General features: G+C 49.0%; 1 protein-coding gene across 1 annotated transcript in view; it reads right to left on the reverse strand.

Annotated features, from left to right (window-relative positions):
- Positions 1-1,178: 1,178 nt before the first annotated feature.
- Polr3e (RNA polymerase III subunit E) overlaps positions 1,179-25,859 on the reverse strand; it is a 33,213-nt gene continuing 8,532 nt past the window's right edge. The window contains exons 2-21 of the mRNA XM_055627512.1: positions 24,812-24,883; positions 23,456-23,506; positions 20,759-20,836; positions 19,962-20,077; positions 19,520-19,602; positions 17,014-17,121; positions 16,658-16,707; positions 15,699-15,818; positions 14,711-14,796; positions 14,369-14,413; positions 14,194-14,285; positions 13,132-13,252; positions 9,788-9,869; positions 8,485-8,544; positions 8,227-8,384; positions 7,729-7,790; positions 6,717-7,240; positions 4,896-4,973; positions 2,818-2,943; positions 1,179-1,967 (exon numbers count right to left, since the gene is read on the reverse strand). Coding sequence (XP_055483487.1) covers positions 1,911-1,967; positions 2,818-2,943; positions 4,896-4,973; positions 6,717-7,240; positions 7,729-7,790; positions 8,227-8,384; positions 8,485-8,544; positions 9,788-9,869; positions 13,132-13,252; positions 14,194-14,285; positions 14,369-14,413; positions 14,711-14,796; positions 15,699-15,818; positions 16,658-16,707; positions 17,014-17,121; positions 19,520-19,602; positions 19,962-20,077; positions 20,759-20,836; positions 23,456-23,506; positions 24,812-24,847 — 2,133 coding nt within the window. The 5' untranslated portion in view covers positions 24,848-24,883 and the 3' untranslated portion in view covers positions 1,179-1,910. The remainder of the gene's footprint in view (positions 1,968-2,817; positions 2,944-4,895; positions 4,974-6,716; positions 7,241-7,728; positions 7,791-8,226; positions 8,385-8,484; positions 8,545-9,787; positions 9,870-13,131; positions 13,253-14,193; positions 14,286-14,368; positions 14,414-14,710; positions 14,797-15,698; positions 15,819-16,657; positions 16,708-17,013; positions 17,122-19,519; positions 19,603-19,961; positions 20,078-20,758; positions 20,837-23,455; positions 23,507-24,811; positions 24,884-25,859) is intronic.

A 25,859-nucleotide genomic window follows, 5' to 3' on the forward strand; every position in this document is an offset into this window, starting at 1 on the left:
TCTTTATTACTTTATATTGGCCACATGCGGATGCTAAGATCTGTGAAGTGTTTTGGTATATGGATAGTTAATCAAATTGATGTTTCTGTGGAAGGAAGGAGATGAGAGCTGGAAAGTGCTATGATGTCATCATCTAGACTGCATCTTTTCTTTAGCATTCCATCTTTCCTATCTTAGGTTCGCTTAGCTTTTGGAATTGTGTTTTAATTCTTTGTTATTAACAAATGCCTATTTGACTGAGTACATCCCTGATTGATATCTTTTTAAAAAAGATTTGTTTATTATTTTACAGTGTTATGCCTGAATGTGTGCCTGCATAACAAAAGACAGCACCAGATCTCACTATAGATGGTTATCAACCACCATTTGTTTGCTGGGAATTGAACTCAGGACCTTTGGAAGAATAGCCAGTGCTCTTAACCTCTGAGCCATCTCTCCAGCCCTCCTGATTGCTATCTTACTGAATTAGAGTAGAGTATCTGATAGTTCATTTTCTATAGAAGAGAGAAGAGAACAGAGCATCATTTCAACCCTAAGCCAGCAGTGATGACGCTGCATACTATGGGCTGCAGCAAAAAGTCACATCTCGTCCAGCCTAGCTCACCTTTCCCCCATCTTCTAGGGCTATAATGTCCAGCATTTTCACCACAGCTAAATGTGGCAACTCAGCATGTAAATCACAGCCCTGAGGGGGTTTAGAAGTATAAAATACACATTCTGAAGATTTAGTACAAAAAAAAATACTTTTATTACATTTTGATTTAAAATATTTTGGTCTAAATTACATTAATATTTATTTTTAAACTATTTTAATGTAAACACTAAAACCTTAAAAATTAAGCAGCTCTCACATTCCCAAGGAAGGAGTCTGCCCCTTACTCCCCTCCCTCCTTAAGTTTATGTTCACTCTCCATCCTTCTTTTCTTTTGCTTCCATGTCTGCAACACAGCTAGGACCACTCAGTGGTTGTACCTATATGTTGGTAGCCTGACTGAGTGAACAGACCAGTCTTCAGAACTGCAAGCATTCTATCAGACCAGCTCGCACCGTCACGGTGAGCAACAAGTGGAGTCATGAACTGGTGTGATGGCATCATGGACTCCCTTCTCTCGTTAGTACTTTTAATGCTTTGAGAGCACTTTTCTTCCTGCAACTATTTGAGGACAGCAGCACCATGATGCCAGTTTAGTGTTAGCATTTATTTTAAAAATATACAAAAAAAATTTTTTTTTTACATCAAAGAGTTGATAACCTTGCTTACACACTGGTTCCACACTTACCTGGTTCAGTTTGCACCTTTATGCGAACATTAGGAGAAGATGGAGTTGATCTTATGTTTTGCTATGGTTCGTGTAAACAGTTGAGATTGCTACAGAAAGTAGGCTGTTGTAAAAGGTAAAATGGCCTCAGAAACCCAAGAGTAAAATATTCAATTTGGTTTAATAAAATTGGCAGAAGTCTTAGCAGAGAGAAACTCTAAGACTAATTATTGGCTTCTAGGCATTTTAAATATTAAAAACCTTAAGGTTCTCTTCATCTTGTAAACATAACTTTAACTTTGTTGGCATTCATTTAAAAGAGGAAAATATTAAACCATGATTTTCATAATCCTGCCCATGTCAGTGTACACTCTCTTTATTATGAGAATGAAACCAAATAAGCAAAATACATCAGGAATTTCAAATTGTACTGCAAAGAAGGCCCGGTTGGTCTCGGCTGGGAGCAATCTCACTTACGCTGACCCTGCCACTGGCCGGGTATGAGCCCCTCTGTCCTCTGGGCCAGGCAGAGCCACAGGCCACGAGGTGGGCAGATCCTCTTGCTCTGTCTTGAGGCAAGTCGAGACTACTTCTGGCTCTGCCATCCTTCCCTGGGCTTGGATTCGTTGAGTTAGTGGTTTGCTACTGTTGTCAAGATTGTACTGTTCCCTTAAGGTACCACATGCCACCATAGCTTACACAACAGTCCTAGGAATTAAGAAAACAGGGTAAGGGCAGATTTTAGCAGGAAAACTAGTTCTTGCTATCACAATCTGATTTATGATTAACACAAATAAAAAACTGCCAATTATGCAGCTGTGAAGACACTTTTGTCCCTGAAGGGTTTTGAGCCACCATTCCTCAGGGATATCTTAATAAGTATTATAAATATAGATCTGCTGCAGAAACAGAAAATAAATACTTCCCAAGCTGACCAAGACAAGAGGAATTAATAAGGCACATCACTTACATCTAGAGGAATGTGTCAGTGGCTTTCTGTGCTCCATTTCTACAAATGTACCACAGATCAGAAGTACTTTTTGTTTTCTGTGATTTTTAAAGATGGCTTCCTTACACAGCAGTCATTCTGTAGATCAGGTTGGCCTCAAACTCAGAGATCCGCCTGCCTCTACCTCTGCTTCCTGAGTGCTAGGATTAAGTATGCCACTACTGCCAGGCAATACTCCTTTTAAAATTAAAAAATAAAAAAACTAAATTGTACTGGCAGTGGTACAAGATTCACAGGACACAGGATTCTAGTCTACACCTGTCTTCTACTGAATAAAGATGATCCACGCCTCCCCACACCTACCCCAACCCAAACTCTGTGAAAATGTTCACTTTCTTGACAGCATACCAATGCTGGTCATAGTCATTACCAGTTGATGGCCATCAGATTTGGGAACTGGGGGTCGAGCTGTCATGATTTACTATACACAGAGCAGGAATAAAGGTACCAGACACAAGTCCTTTTTCCACACACGAGTGTCCTTAAAAAGACAGGTCAGAGCTCAAGCCTAAGATGCCCTGGGTGAGGGCAGAAGCACAATGCATATACCTTTAGCACTTTATCCACCTCCTGTTTGCTTAGCTCTTCTCCACATTCTTGAGTCATCCGGGCCTGGATCATGTTCCGGCGTACTCGGTAATTTTTAGAAAATATTTCAAGCAAAACCTGTCGATGCTTTAATTTTAAAAAAGTGCTAATTAATATGAGAAATAGTATCCCAAATGTGAATTATCCCAAACAAAAGACCCAAAATGATGGCCGTAGCCCCACCTTGCAGTATCTAATTAAAAGCCTGTGGCTTGGCACTTCTGGTTAAAGATTAGCAAGTCTGGCCCATTTGTTCCAGACTGCAGTGAAGGAACCCAGGATAAACAGTTTGGACATATAAGAATTAAAGAGGCAGAGCAGCCAGTTTAAACTGGGTGGGGAAAAGGCATCAGGTTTGTGTGGTTCTGGTTCAGAGTCTTCATACATAAGCATAACACTGAATCCAGGAAACTGGGAAATGCATTAAATTCTGAGAAATTAAACAGCATGGATGAGAGATGAGATCTTCCCCAATACAAAGTTTTTAACGAAAAAGACCGCTAAGGGTTGTGACTCTCACCCATAATCCCTACTGAGGAAGGGGATCAGCATGACTTCAAGGCCAGCATGGGCTAGAGGGAAAAACTCTTGTCTAAAAAAATGGGTAAAGACAACTTCCAGCATGTTTAAAATCTCAAAATTTCTGTAAGGATAGGAAAAGATAAATCAGCCTACAGGATTCTCTAAGAGCCCAACTGTCTAGTAAAACAAAGAATTCAGAATGCATAGAAGTTTCATTAATGTACTTATAATAAATAATAATAATAATAATAATAATAATAATAATAATAATAATAGCCTCTACAGTTTGTTAAGGGAACAACAAAGACCACACAAGAAGAAAGCCACTGAATTTCAACTCTGAAATGGTTGAGATAACCCTCCATCTACTGGGGAAATGATCTGCCCTGTAAAATTGTAGTTCTGTTATTACCAGCAGCCCTTGACGGCAGAAAAGGAAAACCATTTTTAGCCATGAGCAGATGAAAGACAACTCTGCCCTACCAGAGGCTGGTACACATGAAGAGAAACTGAGATTCTAGTTACAAGGAAGAGCCAGGCACATGGAGAAGCAGTGACAGGCTTCCGAGGGCCACACGCCACAGGTGCCACAGCTGGTCTCAAGGGTTCAAAACAGTGCAAAGAGGAGATGAGCCTGTGAGCAGGAAGTGACGGTGCCTCAACACCTGGGTTGATCTCTAAGCCTCCCATAGTGGAAGGAGAGGAAAGAGCCAACTCCAGCCCCAGCCATCTACGTGCTAGATGACGCTAAGTCCACAGGTCTGCTACAGCTGCAAATGATGGCCTATGAGGAGTACAAGTGGGCCGGGCAGAACTGGAATTCGCTTCCGCAGTTTTTTTGGTCCTGATTTGATTTTAAATCGAACTTAATTTACTGCTATGTAGGAAGCCTGAAGTTCCTGGGCAAGAGCATAGGTCCTTTCAGGAGTCCTGTGAGAGCTAGGCCTCACACCCACTCTTGTTCTGCAGGTAAGAGGAAAAGAGCCTGCAGCAGGGTTCACTCCTTGTCACAGCCTAATTGGCACTTCTACTAAAACAATAAATTTTAATCCTTGGGGTCCAGGCAAGTTCCTGATTTAAAGGCACTTGGACCTCAGCTCACAGGGCTGCAACTACACAAACACTGGAGAGGACACAGGACAAAACAACCTGAAGTCCAGGTCTGAGACAGCTAATAAAGCCTGCTGTCGGGGGCCACTGAGAGCCATCTCTGCACATAGTTTGCAAGCCTACCTGGCATCTCTATGGAAGCTCTACAGAACCTCACAGTGAGGCTACCATACTCCTGAAAACTAGTCTTCATTTCAAAGATGATTCTGCTCAATACAGCAGACCCTCAAGTTCAGGTTCAAACCACTGGCACATCCTGCTTGTCTCGGGGGCCATGGATTGGGGGTTGAAAAACTTGACCTGTCCTGTCAAACTACTCCAGATCCCTAGCTACTAAAGGCCTCAACCTTACAAGACTCCTACTCTTGAGAAAGAAAGATGGCAAAAGAAAAAAAAAGGCACCTCACCTGGTCACTCATGTCTCCAGACTCCCAGAGGGCAAATACCTTCTGCTCATCAGGGGAAGCAGCAGTCTGTGGGGGAAACTGGCCCAAGCATGAACTGGTCATTTCTCGGTCTTAGGAACCTGCTTCCCTGCCCACTTCAGCCCACCTAGCCTGCAGCCCAGTCGTAGGAAAGTGGTCCAAGCCTCCTCACTGGTGCTAGTGAGGGGCTCTGGATGGCTGTGCAACAACAGGTATTTGGGGTGGCATTAGCGCAATGCTGCCCTGAGCTCATGTGTGGGCTCATGTTCTAAAGTCTCCCCTTCTCTTAGGAAGTCCCACAAGGATAGCATAAGAAGTGTGGCTACAGCAAGATGTTGGAAGACTCCCAAGTCTTTCATGACACTTGTTTCATTTGACAGTCCTGGTACCTGAAAAGGAAGAGGTCAGGGAAGAAGCCAGAATTGCTGGCTCCAGGCTCTATCCTGTACTTGACCCTAGTGCTCAGTAGCACATAAAGCCTGACACAGGACTTGATATGATCTCACCTGAGGGGCTGCCCTGCCCATTTACCAAAAGGATAAGCAGGTTCAGAGCTGTTCGCTGTCTACAGCTACTTAGCTCACAGCAGTAAACATGAGCCAAACTTGAGTCTACAAGTCTACTCACTCTCCCTAAGTCTTATCTCCTTTGTGTGAAAAATTAGAAGGCAGAATGATCCAAGGCCTTTTTTTTTCTTGGACATGCTATGAATATGGTCCCTGGGTCAAATTGCTCTATACAGGGCCAGTGTCCTCCAGGTGCCAGCACTTCCAAGAGGAAGGAACATGGCCAGAGCAGGTTCTGCGGTGGGCAGAAAGAGCAGCGGATCCATAGCAGTCCCCTCACCCTCTGTCCATGCAGACAGCCCAGGCAAACTCACCAGCAGCAGGCTAGTGCCCTTCTCTTGCCCAGCACACAGAAAAGTAGGCCTGCAGAAAAATGACCCCATTTGGGATGGCCAGGAACCCAATCTCAGCACCTTCTAATGCAGACCTCAGCAAGAAAGCTCTGCCAGCAGAGGCCACAGGAACTGTTCCTTACATAGAGGCAAGGGCCTTGGCCTAAGCATCATCCTAGGCCACAGGTTCTTGTGAGCCTGGTGCCTGGCATACTCCCCATTCGTAAGTCAGCACGGCCAAACCCCAACATCCCTATCCAATTTGTTTCCCAGGATGGGTAGAGCCTAGGAAAGAGCCATACCAACTTCCCTCAGACTGTAGCCAGGCACTCCTTTCCAGCCAGAGGTCAGTCTCCTGCCTCACTGTGGAGCCCACTCCATCGGCAGGAAATAACTGAAGTAGGCAGCTCATTCTACCACCCCCATGCCTAGCAACTGAAATGTGCAGAGTCCACAGCTTATTTGGTCAACTGGCCTGAAAGCAGAAGCCATGGCTTCCCCATGTGAAAGCAGAACAGACAGAGCCTCCAGACTTAAGTTCAAACTCTACTGGTACCACTCACGTCCTAGGGACTAAAGACCAACCAGGTAAAGACTTATGTTTTCTGAAGCCTTGACAGTGGCTAAGGCCCTTAGATAGCTTACTTTCCTGTGGTAGAAAAACCAACACACCTGCTTCAGATGAGGACAGGGAGCCCCGAGAGCTGACACAGCCATCTGATGAGCACAACGTACACCCTATCCATGCAGCCTCACAGCCACTGTGCCCAAGAGAGACAGCTGGAGTCAAGGACACAGACTTCTCCCCTTGCTTGATTCCCGGGAAGCTGCAGACCGCCCAGCAGCCCTCCTGAAGGGCCGAGTGACCTTGTTTGCCTGTCCTGGCAGACACAGGCTTTACTTACAGGCACCAGTATCTGCTTGCAGCCAGCGGCCAGCACCGTATCCTGTAGCATTCGGTCTGAGATGCCGCTGAAGAGTGTGTGGCCCGGGGGCAGGCCCGCCAGGTGCAGGTTGAAGAGGCGCTTGAGTTCGCTCAGTGTGAGCACAAACTGTCTCTGAAAGGTGGCTTCCACGAAAGCCTTCAGTTCCCGGGCCACTGGGTTGCTGGCACAGCCTGGAATTGGGTGCCCATTTAGGCTGTCCCCATCCGCTGCCCGTCCAGCAGGCAGCCCGTTGGCCAACTTGGTGCTGAGGCAACTGCTGGGTGCAGTGTCCATGGGCTCCTCCTCCTCGGCCTCCAGCTGTTCCCCATCTGCTTCCTCCTCGCTCAGGGGTTCCTCCTTTATCTGCACACTGGGCAGGACGGCAGCTGCCCGCATCTGCTCCTTCCGGCGCTGCAGCTCCCGTTCCAGGAAGGCATGGTTCTGCTGGGCCTTAGTTTTGGCTGTTTGGACCCGCTGTTCTCCAGACACCAGACCAGCAGGCCCTGTGTGGACAGGCAGTATGGTTTAGGTCACAAGTCCCAAACAGCCAAAGCATGGAGACAGAGAGCAAGGGACACCAGACAGCTGCTGTAGCAAGGAACCAAGTGTTGTCTTCCACCCTTCCTTGCTCAAGTGGAACTTTGCCATCTAACACTGAGGGAAGCAGCAAACTGGGCACAGAATTACATACAGAGCCCTGCTGTAAACCCAGCAGCTCCTACCATACCACCAGCAGCTCTGCCAGGGCTCAGAATCCACTCTGCCCTGAAGGACACAGTACCTCCCTGGGGTGGGAGTAGGGGCCACCGAGGCTATCCTGCTAGACAAACGCTAGGCTAACTTGGTAGAGGGGTAGAGGTAGAAGGGAGGACAGCACAGAGAGGGTGAGCTTTGAAAGAAGCATGGCCCTTTTCTGGGGCTGATCCCAAGAAGGACCCCTTCTGGGCCAGGGACCAAGTTGGGAGCCTACCCAGCCTGAAGCCACACACACCTGATTGTCCATCCGGCTTCTTTGGCATGGTCTCTTTTACGAGATTATAGACTTTTTCTAATCTGAAAAAAAGAACAAACCCTTTAAACTCTAACCTATATGTTGTACTGTCTGCCTCGCCACAGGAACAAGCCCCTAAGCCCAGGACACTGGGTCACCAAAACACTGCATAAAGGGTTTAGCCAGGCCTTCTCCCCGGCAAGCCCTCAGTGCACACAAACCCCTAGTCAGAGCCCAGAGCCAGCGTGAAGACAGCAACCATCTGTCTTTCTTGCTAAACTATGTGGCTCTTTTCTCTGACAAGCAGTGGGGGTGGCTGCATCAGCCCTGTGCTTGGGAGGACTTGGGTTCCTTTAGCAATGATTATCTTTGTGGAAAGCAGTGCACACAGCGCCACCCCCAAGTGTCCCTCACTGCCCAGATGCAGCCTAACTGTGCTGCTCCTAGGAGGCAGGCAGGGCCACCTACACCTCTTCAAGCTACCCCACCAGCCCTTACTTGGCCTGGATGCCTGACCACAGCATGTGCTGCCGCTGGACCACATCTGGATGCTTTTTGATAAACTCCAGGTCGTAAGGCAGTAAGAACTCCCAGCCTTTGTTGATCCTCACCACAGCCATGTGCTCCAGAAAGTCCTTCACATCCTCAGCGCAGAGCTGATGGGGAGGAGAGGAGGAGTGTGTTTGAGTCATTGCCAGCCTCGGGCTCCCTCCTACAGCAAGCCCTAGGGCTAGGGTCATGAAGAACACCACTTACTTTGGTCACTGCTGCCACCTCCTTCCTTACCACCCATCGGCTCTGTGTGAACTTCCACATCTGAGAAAGAAAAGCATCATATTCTAGGAGGCAGTAAGAGGCCGGGGTGAAGGTGGTGAAGGTGGTTCAAAGCCTGGGTGGCAGACCAAAATGGCACTCCTGCCCTACCTACTCTTAGTATGTGCCTTGGGGAGCCTCTTCACCTATACCACTTTCTGCCTTTACAGATGTGTTCTCCCCTCCAGGCTGGCTGTGCCACCTCCTTCCATCCAAAACAGTGTTCAATGGAGACAGCCTTGCCCATCCCCAGGGCCTTCTAAGAGTATCATGACGATTCAGCAACAAGGTGCTGCCCCATGCATGACGACATTCCACTGTGGCAGCTGCTGGTAGCTGGCATGGTTTCCCAGAGGCTCAGGTTCCCTCCAGCCTTCTCATTGCCTCATCAACTAACATGTTCCTGACCTACCCAGGAGATGGAAGAATAAATGACTGAGAGCCAAGAGGACTCAGTAGCACATCTTACACAGATCCTGCAGGCTCTAACCCAATTGCATGTGCCCACGTAGAGAAGCAGCCAAGAGCAAAGGGCACTTGTACATGAGTGAATGAGGCTAGGTGGGAGCAGCATTCTGCTCTCCCAGATCAAACAGACTCCTGAGGCTCCTCAACACTGACTTCCTGCAAAAGCTGACACTATCTAATCAGAAGCGCAAATGCAGCTGTCTTCAAACAACCTGAGGGCTGGTTCCCTTCATAACAAGCCTGTGCAGAGCACAATAGCCAACATCAACAGCTCTAAGCAGCTACAGTTCAGCAAATTCAAAGTGTAAATGCCAAGGGTTCACGGGCAATGCAGATTCCAGAGATCCAGGATCAGGGCAGGGTAAGAGGAATGAGGGAAAAGCTAGCTCTGAAGTCACAAACCCCAGACACTAGCAAGGCAGAAGTGCCAGATGACAGTGAAAGGGAACTATTGGTCCCATCCAAAGTAGGTGCTGTGCAGAACTACAGATCCAATGTTGCCAGGTGGTCATAATCACTCAGGACAACTGAATGCCTAATTTATGGTAAAATCCTGATTTAAGTTACATCTGCAACCGAGGTGAGCTTTGTAATGAACATGAGCCCCACACACAGGATAAGCAGAGCCCTCTGGAAGGCCAGGAGGGGCCTATCAGCCCAGAATGCCCAGAGGAGACAAGAGCACCAAGTGGAGCCCCACAGTGAGGCTGCTCACAGACCTCCCTGCTGGACTCCATCCCTCCACACTCAGCCCTGTGGCCTGCACCTGGGTACTTACCACAAAGTCTCGGCCTCTGCAGAGCACCTCAGCAGGCATACCACTGTGCGGGCTGGAGGAATCCTTGGGATACAGGATGTCACTGGCAAATCAAGGGGAGGTAGCTGGTCAGCCCCGGTCTGTCCACCACCACAGCCTACTTTCCAAGTTCACAGAGCCAGTCCAGGCAGCAGGCAACAGGCCAGGCTCTGCAGCCCTCTTCCCAACTCAACATAGCACATACTGGCCCAACCCCAAGGAGGAGTTAGGGACTCAAAGACATATAAGCTTGGGACCTCAAGGATCCAGGACTCTTGAGAAGACTCTGAAACCACGGGTAAAATGTCTGTGGCTTTAAGAGAAACTAGTGCCAAAGCAAGCTGCAAGGCCTTCCCTGCCGCCTGAAGGAATGTGTTAGCTGTTAGAGGCTGGACCTGCCTGCTCTGGAGCATGAAATTACTGTGCGGAGGCTCAGGGCCTCAGGGTAAAGGCCCGGAGGCACGAGAACAGGCAGAGTCCCTACAACAGGACTCCCACTCTACCTCCAGCCGCATAGCCCTGGCCAGCTTTACGACTCATCTGCTAGAGGCCCTTTCCTCACACCAGCCAGGCCTGAGCAACTCAGACTCCGAGGTTAAACTCCGTGGACACACACCTGGCAAAGAGTTCTTGGCTGCCACACAGAGACGCCCACTGTGAACTGAACCTTGTCAGGCACGTATTGGGGACCCTTGTGCTTTGAGGACAGAGAGGGACGCTGAATGGTGTAGCACATAGCATAGAACACACAGTAAGACTTATTTTGAATCAAAGTGAGGGTTTTGTTTTTTAAATCTCACATAGACACAAAGATAGACCTGGCTGGAAAGATCATGACTCACACACAGTTTAGCCTCAACACCCAAGAGAAGGCTTACAGAAACCCTTGCAATTTGTAGGACACCCAAGCTGATGAGAAAAGCCACACCTCAACAGCTAGAACCCCAAGAACACAAACAACGCAGGTAGAGGCCAGGCAGATTCAGAGTTCACATTCAAACCCAGCTCTTCAGGTACCTTGTGAACTACAAATCGTGGGCCAACCTCTCTTGGTCAGTGTCTTGAGGTGTGTGGGATGCGACAGCCCCTCTTCGCTTCTACTTGTTCACAGTATAAATACAAATAGTACTCACCCTCACATTTAACAAGCAATGTGTCACGATAAAACTCTTCCCTAAAGAAAACTAGGTAGAGCTGGGTGTGGTGGCACACGCCTTTAATCCCAGCACTCAGGGAGAGAGAGGCAGGCGGATTACTGTGAGTTTGAGGCCAGCCTGGTATGCAAAGTGAGTCCAGGATAGTCAAGGCTACACAGAGAAACCCTGTGTCAAAAAACAAACAAACAAACAAACAAACAAAAACAAAAAAAGAAAACTAAGCCAACAGCAATGTATATTTACCAGCAAAGGGCACCACCATGTGGCAATAAGAGGAATAACTTCATCACCAGGTTGACAACCTGACAGGCTTAATGCAATGAACTGTTTTGAATTTTAGAGCTATTTAATTTTATATCATTCACTTCACACTACACTGTTCAAAGGGAAGCCATCTATTAATGTATTTACTATAACGCCATTTCATTCATTTTTTTTTTTTTTAAGGTTTTCGAGACAGGGTTTCTCTGTGTATCCTTGGCTGTCCTGTGTATCCCTAGGCTGGCTTCAAGCTCACAGAGATCTGCTCCCTCTGCCTCCCTGAGTGCTGGGATGATAGGCATGTGCCACCACGCCCCACTGACACCATTTCATTCTAATTAGCCACCACGCCCCACTGACACCATTTCATTCTAATTAAAGTATGCATTACCACGGTTGGCTTGGTGTGTTCCAGGCATCATCCTGAGAGCTAGGAACTTAAGGGGCTAACAGGCTCTTTCTCCTCCCTCAGAACTGATGGAAGAACCAGAGAAAGGAAGGTACTGAAAACTGAGCCATGAAGTCATGACCTGAACCCCAACAGGCAATGTAAAAAGAAAACCACATTTAGACACTTCTTAATGCAACAATGGAAAGCCAAAACAAAGAGAAATGCTTCAAACCAGCCAGAGGAAAACAGAGATCAGAGATTACCATCAAAGAACAAGAATTAGGCTGGCAGTGGACTTTTCAGTAACAACTAACGTCAAAACGTAACGACGCCAGGCTGGGAAGATGACTCAGATGATACAGCACTTGCTGCCCAAGCACAGGGGCCATGGTTTGGATCCTTAGACCCCACATAAAAAGCCAGGCAGGAAGCCAGAAAGATGGCTCAGCAGGGAAGAGCATGCTCACTGCTCTAGCAGAGGCCTCAAGTTGGTTTCCTAGCACCCACAGCAGGTAGCTGTTGTACAACCATCTGTAATTCCCAACTCCAGAGTGATCTGACTCCTCTAGCCAAGGGCACCTGCACTCACTCACAACTACCCACATACACAGCTACACATAATTAAGAGTGGCACCCTATTATCTCAGCACTTGGGAGGCAGACAACAGAGCCCCATGGCAAGCTGGCTGGCTAAACTAACGAAACTGGGGACTCCAGGTTCAGCAAGAGATGCTGCATCAATAAACAGAGAGCAGCCGAGACAGACACGACCTCAACACTAGGCCTACACACACACACACACACACACACACACACACCCCTAAGTACACCACATACACAGAGAATAACCACTAACCTAAAACCTGAGGAAAGCTACCACTGCAGATCTGTGTTAAACACTACAGCACTCTTTAGGCAGAATGAAGTTACCCCAGATGTGAATTCAGAAGTACCCTGGAATAAAAATATGACACAAGGCGCACACATGTGGAACTGGAGGGATGGCTCAGTAGTTAAGACTGGCTGCTCTTCCAGAGGACCTGGGTTCAATTCCCAGCACCCACATGGCAGCTCACAACTGTCTGTAGGATCCAACACCCTCACACAGATAACATACAGACAAAACACCGATGTACCAATAAATTTTTAAAAATTTATAGACATAAAAAAGGCAGACGTAAGTGAGCCTAAGAACGCTAACTGGATTAAAGTCTTGTGAATTGTGCCTGAAAATATAGACACAGTTAAAATTTACATGTGGGAAGTGAATAGCTAAAATATTCTAAGATTTGGAGCTGTCTAGGAAGAGAGTAAAAAGCAACTGATGTGCAACCGATGTCACAGATGCACTGAAACTATAGGAGAACCAAAAAAAGAGTCAAGAGACTAACTCCCAAATTAGTGTGAAAAAAACAAAACAAAAAAACAAAAAACGGAATGGAAACAGAGTCCTGGAAACATAAAATGCAACAAGGCAGAACATCAACAACATTCAGTTTAGACTCCCAACAGCTTACCTTTTTACCACCCAGTTTCCTTGGACTAACATCGCCACCTTCTGGATGCCACGCAGAACAGCCACAGAGTCCACAGAGGGGCCCAGGAGGCTCATGAGATTGGCGAAAGGCATGACTTTCACTGAGGTAGGCAGACAAGGGACACAACTCAGTGGTCTATCTTCCCCACAAGTGTTTGTAGAGCACAAGCTCCCAGCCACCATTACTCATAGGCACCCGAGTAGTAACAATGGCACCAGCAGCAATCATAGCAGGTAGTGGACTGTATGCCTGGAGGCCTGTGTCTCAAAGAACAAACTTGAGGATCTACGTGGAAAGCTAAAAAGATTCTATCACTAGGCCCAGAAAGATCTGAAAATTCCCTCACATTCAGTTAGTTAGAAAAAGCAGAGCCATGATTTGAATCCAGGCCACTTGTGATGCCTCAGGGAAGATCTAGAGTCCACTGTCCTCTACAGAAGCCTAGGTAAGGCAGGGAACCCCTAGCTATATCTGGGCCTAAGACTTCTCAGGGGAGCCCAGAGCTTGAGACTCAGCCCCCAAAGGCTCTGCACCTCTGAAAGAAAAAGGAGCTAGTCCAGCAAGGCACGAAGACACACTCCTACTTCACATCCCATGTAAGACTGTACGCAGGCTCTTCAGTGTCCGGGAACTCACACTAGTATTTTTTTCTTTAATGTTTTTATTTTAGTTTTTAGGTTTTTTTCAGACAGGTTTCTCTATGTAGCCCTTGGCTGTTCTGGACACACTGTATAGACCAGGCTGCCTCACACTCAGAGATCCGCCTGCCTCTGCCTCCCAAGTGCTGGGATTAGAAGCATGCACCACCACTGCCGGACCCCACACTAGTCTTTCAAAGGCAGACCAAAGCTCAGGGTGACTTGTCTAGGTTCCTATGGCAAGGAGCTGGCAAGAAAGCACAGAAGCCCACCTGGAGGGCCAGTCGTACCTGGGTGACTTGACACAGTGGTGCATTACCACCCAGACAAGAATGGAGCTTCCAGGCTGGGCAGACTCTGGGGAGCAGGGGCTTTGGCCCTGGACGCAGAGAGCAGCACTCACCGTTCTTCATCAGGACCTTAATCTGATCAGCCAGGGGCAAGGTGCGCAGCTGGGCCATGGACAGGACATTGCTGGGAGCCACCGGCTTGTCCCTGTCAGAAGCAGGGTTGAGCAGTTAGAGGCCGGTAGGAGATGGGGGGCAGTGGAGAGTTGACCGCAACAGCCCCTTACTCACTTCTCCTCCTCCAGGCTGGGTGGCATGAGCATCATGAGGTATTCGCTGTAAGGGGTGGGGTTGGAGGGGTGTCAGAGGCTCTGTGGACTCTGCCTCACCCCTATATGCAAACATAGACCGCAGCCAGGTTGAAACCTGGGACAGTGTAAGCCAACGCCCAGCCTCCCGGGCCCCAGCAGTTCCCAGCTCCTAGACAACAGCCTCACAGAACATGAGGATCACCTATGCCAGGCCACTCTCCTGGGATCTCCCCAGGGGCAATGTCCCTCCTTCACCCTGCCTACATGCAGAAGGGGCCACGGTCCCAAAACTGCCTCTCCCAGAGCCTCTAGCCAGTCCCACCTGGGTGACTTGACGAGTTCCGTGTTCTCCACCCCGCTGGACCCCTGGCACAGCAGGTACTGGCGCTCATGCTCTGAGCGGCTATCCTGTGAGGAAAAGGCAAGACAGATCACGTCCCACTCCAGCCACTCACTGTCCTGCTCCAAAGCCAGCCACAGGCCCACATGCACTGGAGCACAGCATCCACAAAGCCTCTGCAATGTGGTCTCAATCATCCACCCCCCTGGCTCTAGGACTCCAGCCCCAGTGCTCCATCTATAGTGCAGAAACACCAGCAAGGACTAAAAGCGAGCTAGTATTCACCACGCACCTGCCATGTGCCAGGCTCTGCACCAATGCTCATTCACACAGTAACTAACTCTACAAGGCTCTTACTATTCCTATTTCACAGACAAGGAAACTAAGAAAAAAAGGGCATCTTCCCAAGGCGACCCTGGAACAAGCTGTAGAGTATCTGCTAGTCTGACCATGAACCTAAGGCTCTCCTGATACTATTTTCTCTTCCTGGAAGCTTTCAGTTGGTCCTTCCCCCAAAGATCAGGGAGCTTTAGTCCAAGCACCTGGGAGCTAATGTTCAATTGCTTCCTTTAGCTAGTGTAGTGGCAGGCACTATGTTGCAAAATTCTGGAAACTGGATATATTAAAACTCCCTTGGGCAGGTAGACAGGAATCTGAGAGTATGTGACAGACAGCAGATTCTCCAGTATGACCCCAGATGAAGTGTGTAGCCTGCGGTCAGCATCCATGGTGCATGAAAAACTCTAAGCAAACACCAGCTCCACTGCATGCACAGTGTAGGGGGCTAAACCCCTAAATTGGAAACAGTAGCTGTCTGCTTCCCACGCTATGTGACATGCGCTAAGTGAGATGTGGACAAGATGCAAACTGCTCACAGGACTCCATGCTCTCTATGGTACGGCAAAGCAGCCATACACACTGTGAAGCTAAAGGTGAGCAGGCAGCTTCCAGGCATCACACTCTGGCTCACCCTCACGCCGTAGTAATGTAGGTGGACCCAAGGTTCCTCTGCATGCTTCTTCTGCAGGAACTCATAGGACTGCACGCGGCGCTGGCGGGCCTGCTCTGACTCTGGCCTGGAGAACCGCACCTGTAAAGAGGTGAAAGGTCACAGCCTTAGGTCTGTGGACCACACAGACCTTGCCAGACCATAGCCCCCAGCCCACACTTTGCTACTGAAATCCAGCCTGTGAGCTGCCAATGCAAGCTGGGAGTGGTGTTTTCTTGCTTCTGTCTGCCCTAGACAAGAGCTTTCTGGGTGGGCCACAGGAGTGCCAAAGCATACCTTTGAGAGTAGTCACCCAGGAGGGTACAGGAGGTTTTAAGGCTACCCAACAAGCTGCTGAGAACAGAACAAACCTCTGAAGCCTAAGCCTCTGCCACATCACTTGAGGAGAGGACACTCCACCAGAGTGTGCAAAGTCTAGTCATTTCTGTGCCAGCTGCAGCATTACTGTACAGTGTTTTTCTTTCAGTGCTTATGGTAAACCACATCACAAATAACACACCAATAGGAGTGACCTCATACATCCAAAGTAGAAGGCTAATATTCAAATCTTAAAATCAAACTTCTTAGCCTGGCAACAACCCTTCTGCAACATTACAGAGGCAGAACCACACAGGCCATCAATATGAGACTCTGAGCCTGTGTGACATCACTGGGGCTCCTGGGCTTTGCCTTCCCGTTCCCAGACAATCCTGCCACACCCCAGGATCCCAGCTATCACCCAGGACAAGGTTCTCCCGTCTACAACAGGAGCCAGGCCAGGAAGCAGGCAGGTTACTCCCTCCAGGCAGTAGACAAGGGAGCTCAATGAACTCTGCATCTGTTATTCCCAAGGACGGGGAAGTCCTTTCTGCTCAGACCCAGCACCACTTGCTGTCTTTTGCCATCCATGCTGCTCCCTCCTGCCCAGGGCCAGAGCTCACCGTGATCTGCTTAACGTCTTCTTCTGCCTCGTCCTGAGAAGAGTCCCCTGCTACAAAGCAAGCTGTCAGTACAGCCTCTACTGGGACTGCTCATTCTGCCCCCACACAACCCTCCCTCAGGAAGGCTAAGCAAGGGGGCTGTGGTCTTTGGGCAGTGGCCTCAACTGGGGCAGTTTAACCCATAGGTGATGTCTGGCAATCTGAGAAGACATTTGTTTTGGTTGTCCCAAATGCTGGGTTAGGGATACTGGCATTTAGTAGGTAGGGACCTGGGGTGCCAGTAAGCATCCTACAATCCGACCTTTTTCTTGGGTCCAAGTTGGCCCGTCCAGACCACAGACTGTCAGCAGGCTCACCTTCATTGGCTGCCTCCCTCTCTCGGTGCTTGGCATCTGCTTTATCCAGGTAGGAGAAGCTGGGCCGAAGCTGTAGGATGCCATGTAAAGGCGTCAGGTGGAGCTCACCTGGCAAAGAAGAAGAGCTTGAACATGCCTCTATGAGCCAAAGCTTGTCAAAGGAATCACCAAGAAGCCCACACCCATGGTTAAACTACCCATCCTACTCCAGTCCCAAACTAGCCTCATCAGGAGCACCAAACAAGGAGCTATTTCCAACTAGGCACAACAAGCATACCCCAAAGCAGGAGCCTAACTCTGCTCAAAGACACTTCCTTGAGACTTACCTCCCCCCCACTCCCCAGCACTCATGCCCCTCCCTGCCCACTCAGGTCTCCTCTCCTCACCCCTGCCGCTCCTTCTATCTACCATGAGCAACTCACCCACTTTTCCCCATGGGCCTCTGCCACACTGCTGTTGCCAGAGCCCTACGGAAGTCCATTAGAGGACAGTCTGGTCTCTAACTATGATTTGTCTCTGGCTGCAAGAATCATAGCTTCCAGGGCTAGAGAGATGGATCAGTAGTTAAGAGCACTTGTTGCTCTTGAAGAGGGCCCAAGTCTGGTTCCCAGCACCCACAAGGCAGCTCACAACCATCCATAACTCCAACTTCAGGGAATCCAATGCCCTCTTCTGGCCTCCTCAGGCACCAGGCATGCACACAATACACATATACACATGTAGACAAAATAGTCACACATAAATCTAAAAAAAATTAAAAACAGGAAAGTAGCTAGGCAATGCTAGAGCACACCTTTAATCACAGCACTTGGAAGGCAGGGACAGGCGGATCTCTGTGAATCTGAGCCAGTCTGCTCTACAAAGAGAGTTCCAGGACAGCCAGCACTACAGAGAAACCCCATCTCAAAATATAAAAAGGGGTGGGGGAGATACAGTTCTTGAGATATGGCTCAGAACAAGACATAATAACTATGGGCCATGACTCTCTCTCTCTCTCTTTTTTTTAGACAGAATCCCTAGAATTTACCAAATAGAAGAGGCTGGCCTCAAACTCACAGAGATCTACCTGCCTCTGCCTCCCAAGTGCTGGGACTAAAGGTGAGCATTTGACTCTTTTTTTGGACCTCTGAGCCACATCCAAATGCTGAATGCAGTAACTACTTAGAGCATCTGACAGATGTGCTGAGTGGGCTCTGACAGACACTAGACACGCACCCATCTGAAGCTCACAACTTGATACAGATTAAGAGTCTCAGAATTTTGGCCACTATGCCACTCTCAATTTTGGCACATTTTCAGCACCCCCAAAAGAACCTGTCACTCCCCATATCACCCTTTCTTTGCCCTTGGGGACCACCAATCAGCTCTACGACTACAGATTTGCTTACTCTGCAGTTCATTAAGTGGGATCATGTGGCACGCTGGCTAGTTCTGTCAACCTGACAGCACCCAGGAAAAGGAGTCTCGGTGAGGGACTGTCTAGATTACGTTAGCCTGGGGGCATGTCTGTGGAGCACCCTCTTGGCTAATGAAGGCCCACCCACTGTGGGCGGGGCGGAGAAAGCAAGCTGAGCACTAGCATGCATACGCTCATTGCTCTCATCTGGACTGTGGATGTGGAGGGATTACTTCCTGCTGCTTGGACTTCCTATGATGGTCTGTAACCTGGAACTGTGAATCAGATAAAGCTTTTCTCCCCTCAGTTGCTTTTGTTGAAGTGTTTTATCACAGTAGGAAAGAACACTAAAGCATGTAGTATGCAATCTTTTTTTTTTTTTGAGACAGGGTCTCTCTACACGTGCCAGGCACATGTAGACTAGGCTGTCCTAGAACTCAGAGATCCATCTGTACCTGCCTCCAAAGCAATGGATTAATGGCATGCTGAGATTAACAGTGGGCACTCTCACACCTGGCTGTGTGCAGTCTTCTGAAGAGCCCGGTTCCTTCCATGAGTTTATAAGGCTCATCCAGGCGGAAGTATACATACACCAGGGGTTCATTCCTTCATGACCAGATAAGGTTGTTGTGTGGATATGCCACACTGTTTATGCAGACAACCTTGGCGGGCTCTGGATTGTTTCCACTCTTTAGCTCTCATGAATAAAGGCCTAATGAACATTTGTGTCCGAAGATGTACGTGGTCATATTTTCATTTGTCGTCAGTAGATGCTGCCCATGTTTGAATACAACTGTTGGGATCTAAGTACCATGCACTTAAAAGAACAAAATTCTGCCACCTGTCCCCAATACCATGCTATGCTGCATATGTGTTCCCAGGAGCAATTGGACTTGAAGCTCCAGCACTATCAAGTTGGAAGTGCCTGGCAAAGTCCTCTTCACAGTGCCCTGACTCCATAATGTGTCATTTCCATGCTGCCCTGATCCGGCATGGTTTAGTGTTCAGTAGCGGCCAAGACCATATATATAGCTGGAGAAACCCAGACTGGGTGAGGTTGCAGGCCCAGCCCACCATGTGCTCTCCCAGGGGATAGCCAGCCCCAGGTACCTTGCCTGTAGAGTGCAGCTGCGTAACGAGCCGTGTTGCTGGTGGTCTGGGAGGAGCAGAAGGTCTGCTTATCCATCAGCTTCCTGGGAGCACAAGGAGCACCAGAGTCAGTGCCAGGATGCTCCAGAGAGGCTGGCCAGCCCCACGCATCCCAAACTTACTCCAGTGTACACTAGCTTGGTCTAAAGGATGAGAAAACCCATAGCTTTGTGGATCAAGAGATGAGTGACGGACAAGAGCTCCAGAAGCCAGTGGCCCCTGCAGCTTAGAAGCACTTGGCAGGACAAGCCAAGTGAAGGCAGGCCCATAACACACTTAGTTAAATGCAGAGACCCGACATATTGGGGATCCTGATAGCAGGACAGAAAGGGCCCAATGCCTGAGGCCGCTGGAGACTCCTCTTTACCCTTTCCCTGCAGTAGAACCCTAGGGGCAGACTCACGAGGAATATGTGCTCGTCTCGTCAGCACAAGCACCATCCACGTTCAGTGCAATCTGCTCCCCTTTGCTGCGGCAGTAGTTGGGATTCATGGTGTCAATGGCCATCTCAAGCTCTACCTGGAGGTACAAAGTTCCATCTAACTTGGAAGGTGCCATGCCACAGCACCCAGGAACACTTCCAACTAGGTCCCTACGCAGAAGCAAGACTGACCAGTGTCCCTCCCAATGGGCCCCTGGGTTGCAATCCACACAAGAGGGCACCAATGACATTTCCAACAGAAATGTCACAGTGTCTTTTAGGGTACAGACACAATCTTGTTTGTCCCCTACTCCTCTATACCCCAAAATCAGAAAGAAATTCTGAAACTAAGATATCACGTCCAATGTCAGCAATCCTGGAACAGCATCTCCCTGTGACTAGGGATTGAGAGCCACAACTCCTACAGATGGGGAATTTGTCTCAGCTTCTCCTTGCCTCTTCACCCCATCCCGTATGGATACAGGATCTCCCTCTACTCAGTCTGCTGCAAACTAACCCACACCCATACCTGAACACCCAGGAACCCTCAGCCTACCTTCCAACCACCCCTGAGCCCGATTCTGCTGGGCGCTGCCTCTGCTTTCTGGAAAAGCTTTCCAGCCTCTGCTTAAGACCTACACACTGCTGTTACCCCAATCCTTCCAGTGCTCCTTCTCTCGGCTTCTGGTCCCCAAAGTATCTGTCTTCTTGCTTCCCTTAGCCCCCTTTAACCTCCTTTTACTCTCTGCACTCCACTTCCACTTGGTGGACAGCCCTACCTTCTGCTGCTTGGGCTTGATCTTGGCTGAGAGATGTGGAATGTCATCATAGGTCATCGAAGCTGGACGAACAGGGTACTAGAGACAGAAAGGCATCCATCAGTCCACCCTGCCCAGCACAAACTAGAGGAGGCCATCAATGGTTCCAGTGAAGGACTAATCAATGGCCATCCCCATCCACACTACCCCCTAACAGAAACCAGAGTACCCAGATCTGCTCTATCAAGCCAATACCCCCTACAGCTTTCACCTGTAGTCTGATGACAATGGGTCCTCTGAGCCTCCTGCTGTTGGACTACTTTACAACGCTTTTGTCTTTCAAGGGTCATGGCTGAGCCCATTGACACCTAGAAGCTTGAAAGCAGGGCTGTGGGAATTAAGAGTAGTAGGGGCCCACTGTCGCTCAGAAAGCCACTGGGGTGAGAAATGTGACAAGAGGAGGACAAGAAGAAAAACAAAGCCGGCCTAAGACTTCTAGAAGCTGATCTGGACACTGGCCACAGGAATTTGTGGCCCCATTCTCTCTTAGCAAGCAATGTACCTATACTTTCCACACACCCCCTCTGGAAAGGGGTCAGGAAGGTGGGTCCCTCCTGTGTGAGGCTACTTTCATGTAAATGGCTTGCCCTCTTAAGCCTCCTCTGAAAACCTAGTCTTGGCTCTTGAACACATAGCACCTTTCCATATGAGTCCCCACAGAAATACTTTCTCCTCTCCCATGGAAACTGCGAATGAATGAGCCCCAAAATGGTCCCCTGAATCCTCAGTTCAAGCCATCAATGCCTAATATCCAACAGCCTCTGCAGCGCACTTGATGGAGTACAGCAGCTTGGGCTGCAGCTCCACTTTCGAAGCCATTTCAGGTCAGCCACATTTAGCCTAGGAAGTAAGTGGTCACTTCCTAAAAACTATTCAGTAGCAACACCAGCACTACTTCTTTCCGCTGAAGCAGGGGTAAGCTTTGGTGGGAGAACAGCCTGGAGCACAAGCTGAGCCTGTGGAAAACCCAGCACTGGGTGAGATATACCCTCCCACAATAGCTCACAAAGCCCTGGCTGTGTCTGTGCTGAGGTCCAGAGCTCTGAAGTCATCCAACTCCTGGCTAAGGCTGGTAGTGAGCTACAGATCCTGGCTATGGTACTGACTCTGCCACGTATTCCCGAGTTCTCCCCTCCCAAAGCTGCCATGTGTGAACAAAGACAGCAACAGCGGAGCTCAGCACACATGGAGCCAGTCAAGGATGCAGGTAACCCTGAGGAACAGACAGCCTCTGCCGTGCACAGGTGCTGCTGCTGCCCCTGCCACCTGACCCAGGCCCTCTCTGCAGAGCCCAGAAGCCTCCATCTCATTCTCTCATGTTCAACACAGAATCAAAGTGCTCCTAATAACCACCTTATACGAAGAATGTAAAATGGTACAAGAGTCCAATAGGTTCTCAAAAAGCTTAATGTAGTATGATCCCACCATTCTACTCCAGATGTGCATTCAGGAAGTGAAAACACAGGCTTATACAAAAACACTGTGTATACAAATGTCCAGAGAGCATTATTCAAGAGAGTAGCCAAAGTGTAGACAACCCAAATGCCCACCAACTGATTGGTGATCAAACTGTACTGCATCCTCAATGGGTACCCTTATATGTTTGGCTGTATGTGTACCTGAGGCCAGAGGACAACCTTGGGCACTCCTCAGGAGCCATCCACTTGCTTTTTGAAAGTCTCTCTCACTGGCCTGGTGCTCACTAAGTAGACTACGCTGGTTGGTCAGTAAATCCCAGGTATCCACATGTCTCTGCCTCCCCAGTCCTGGGACTAACTACACACAACCATATGCAACCACACAGCACCAGACCCAGTTTTTGAGGTGGGTTCTGGGGAGCAAGTTCAGGTCTTTGAACTTGCACAGCAGTTATTTCACTCACTGAGCCACCTCTCCAGCCCCACAGATATTTAAAAAAAAAAAAAAAAGAGGCTGGCACTAAAGCCCACACGAGAGATCCCAAACAGGCAAGTCCAAAGTTAATGGTTGCCTAGGGCTCAAGGTGAGAATGGGGTCAGTGCTGAGATTTCTTTCAGAAGGACAAAAATGTACTAAAATAGAGTGTGGTGCTGGCTGCACAGCCCCAAAAAGGTTACAATCTCAAGCATGGTTCATTTAAATGTGGAAAAGTATGGTGTATGAACTGTATTCCAGTAAAGCTCATGTAAAAGTATAGTGACCACCATCACAGGCACATCATGGGATTAAACAGTGATGGAAAATAGTTGGTGCTCAATACATGTTCAATACAGTGGAAGGCTAACAACTTGGGGCACACAGGAACAGGCCCAAGGCTTGCACAGACCCAGGATGCTCTGGAAGCAGGAGCTCCACCCAGCAGCAGGGGTCCCCGTCAGCACTAACTGTTCCCCAGGCAGTGGCCTAAGCACTGCCATGTGGAGCCATGACCCTGTCAGGATCTCTGAGATTGGAGTGTGACTATCTGAAACCTGAGGCACAGGGATGAGGTATCTGCTCAGGGGCTGGAAGCCGAGTCTTGATGGAGCTGGAACTGGCTGGTCTGGTACAGCAGCCCAGCTGCATCCCACATGTTGCCCTGCTCGCCCATCTGAGCAGGTGATCTCCGCCATGCTTCCTGCCCAGCTCCACCACACCCCCAACATTGGCTTTCCCCTTACCTGCAAGTCCCATCATTACCTGAAAGAGATACAGCTTCTCTGCCAGACTTTTGGCCAAGTACACATCAATCTGGGAACAATGGGAAAAGACAATTAGAGCAGGCCCAGTCACTCAGATAGGATCAGTGGCTCAGAGCAGCAGCTCGGGAAGAGGAAAATGGTCAGCTCATACTAAGCAGAGGTAACCAGGCCAGGTCTCCCAGTCAGGCACATCCAGGACTCCCTCCCTACAGCTGCCAGAGAACCAAGACAAAAGCTGGAAAGAACACACATGCCCAGGCACCAAGATTGGGATGCCTCCTCAAGCCAGGGAAAGAGCTTTCGGGGAGATGAAGAAGGGTCACTTCCACCTCCTTGTGTTTCTTCTCTGCTTTCCCCCACCTTGCCACTCTAGCACTTGCAGGTCACCCTGTTTTAAGAAGGTCTGCATGGCTCTATGCAACCTATCTCCTTTTTTCTTCACCCCACACTCCTGGCTCCCAGGCTTTGCACATAGTGTTCACTCCTGCCCATGGGCCTTTGCACATGCACTTTCCTCTACCTGGGATGTCCTTCGCAGGTGTCTGTGACAACTCACTCATCCTTAGGAACTCAGCTGGGTCACCACTTGAACAGAAGCAAGCCAGGGCTGCCTGGCTACAGAGTGGGCTCCCTCTGTGCTGTCTGCAGTTCTCTCTGTGGTGACTTACTTTCTTTACGGGAACTACAGCTTAAGTGTATTTAAATAACTCAAATCTAAAAACTTAGTAAGTAGTATCCAACGAGAAAGGAGTTACTGCCTGTCTAGGGATGGTCTAGGGATGAGGCATAAGGTGGGTTCCAGATACACCTAAGGAGGCCAGGGGCATATACAGGGCCTGGGCTGGAAGGGTTCTGAGGGTAAGAATGACAATAAACAACTCTGTCCTTCTGTGAGGAGTCTGCAACCTGCCTGCCCACAGTTTGTATCCAGAAGCTGCCTATAGTCAAGTGCACAGCCTGGTTGCTGTTACATCATTGGCCCTGGTACACAGTGAACGGAGTGAATGACTACTGAATGACACACCCTGGCAGGCCCAGGCATGGGAGCCACCAATCTTTCAGTCACCAGCATCTTTTCAGCGTCTAGCCCTGCAGCTGGCTTTGCAGAGAGTGGGGCAGAGAGCAAACAAGCTGAATCTAGGCACACCAGATGAGGTCTCAAAATCAGTGGCCGCTAGGTCAGGGTTCTCAAAGAGAAAGTCGACCACACAGGTATCTAGGGAACAACAGAGGCAAGAGCAAGGTCTAGGGTCCCTAGACCATCAACAGGCCCTACTAGACTAGCCTATGGACACATGGAAGAGACTTGGTCCCATGGCCTGTGGTCCAACAGATTGTTGACAGCAGCAGTTACCTCCTGTATGACTGGGTCATCTTCTTCATTGGCCATACTAAGGAGAGCCCGCCACACAGTCCTCAACTCGATCTGCAAAGACAGCAAGAGACCTGGGCCATCAGCAAGCTGTTCAATCAACCCTTCTCAAGCACCTTTCTTCACAAGTGTTTTGCAGGGAAGGGGAGCCCAAGACCAAAACATGGCCTCCTTTCTGTGTCTGTGGTAGAGGCAGCAGTGAGCAGAGAGGAACAAGCCTGCAAAGGGTGCAAGCAGAAGACCCAAGCCAATACATGTCAGCTGTACCTCTGGGAAAAATAAGCAGTTTTATAGGTTTCTTGACCACTCAAAAAGAACTCTCAGCCAGGCCTGAGGAAGCTGGCAGTCCACAGCCATAGCTTAAACACTGAAGTCCTGAGGGTCCAGGGCTAATATAAAAAGGCAGCTGTCACATGGCCCAAGACTTTCCAGGGTCTCTTCAGACAGCCAGCTGTCAGATTCTAACCCCAGTGAGCTGATCTTCTGAGCTTTGGGGCCAAAATGACCCTCTTTGAATATTTTTCTCTCAGGTTTATGAGGCAATAAGGCTATGAGTATTGTGACTGTCTCCATCTTACAAAAAAAAAAAAAAAAAAAAAGACTGACTTCAGAGACAGGTTACAGATGCTTACTCAACATCACACCACATCAAGACAATCACTGAACTTCATGTCCAGCCCTTGGGACTTGGGGGACAGTTATGAATGGGGAAGTTCAGTGGAGAGTGGAACCCTCCAGTCAAGGAGGGTCATATAGGTGGGCCTAAAGGATGGAAGGAATAGAAACCCAACACACAGAGAAAAGGGAGTTCAGGCCAGAGAGATGAAGAGGGATGCCTCCAGACTTCCAGGTCTTCTGCACCAAAGGGCAGCGGTGCTCATGGCTAAGTGCTGAGATGAGCAACCACCCCTCTGTTCCTTGGTGAGTGCACCCCAATTTTATCTACCTCACATCTGAATGATTTAAGACCCAAAAGGTGGACCAGTAAATGACTATGATCCCAGCACTCGGGGGGGGGGGGGGGGGGGGG

This window comes from Psammomys obesus, unplaced genomic scaffold (assembly GCF_907164565.1).
Source record: "Psammomys obesus unplaced genomic scaffold, mPsaObe1.curated_primary_1811, whole genome shotgun sequence".
Classification (NCBI taxonomy): Eukaryota; Metazoa; Chordata; class Mammalia; order Rodentia; family Muridae; genus Psammomys; species Psammomys obesus.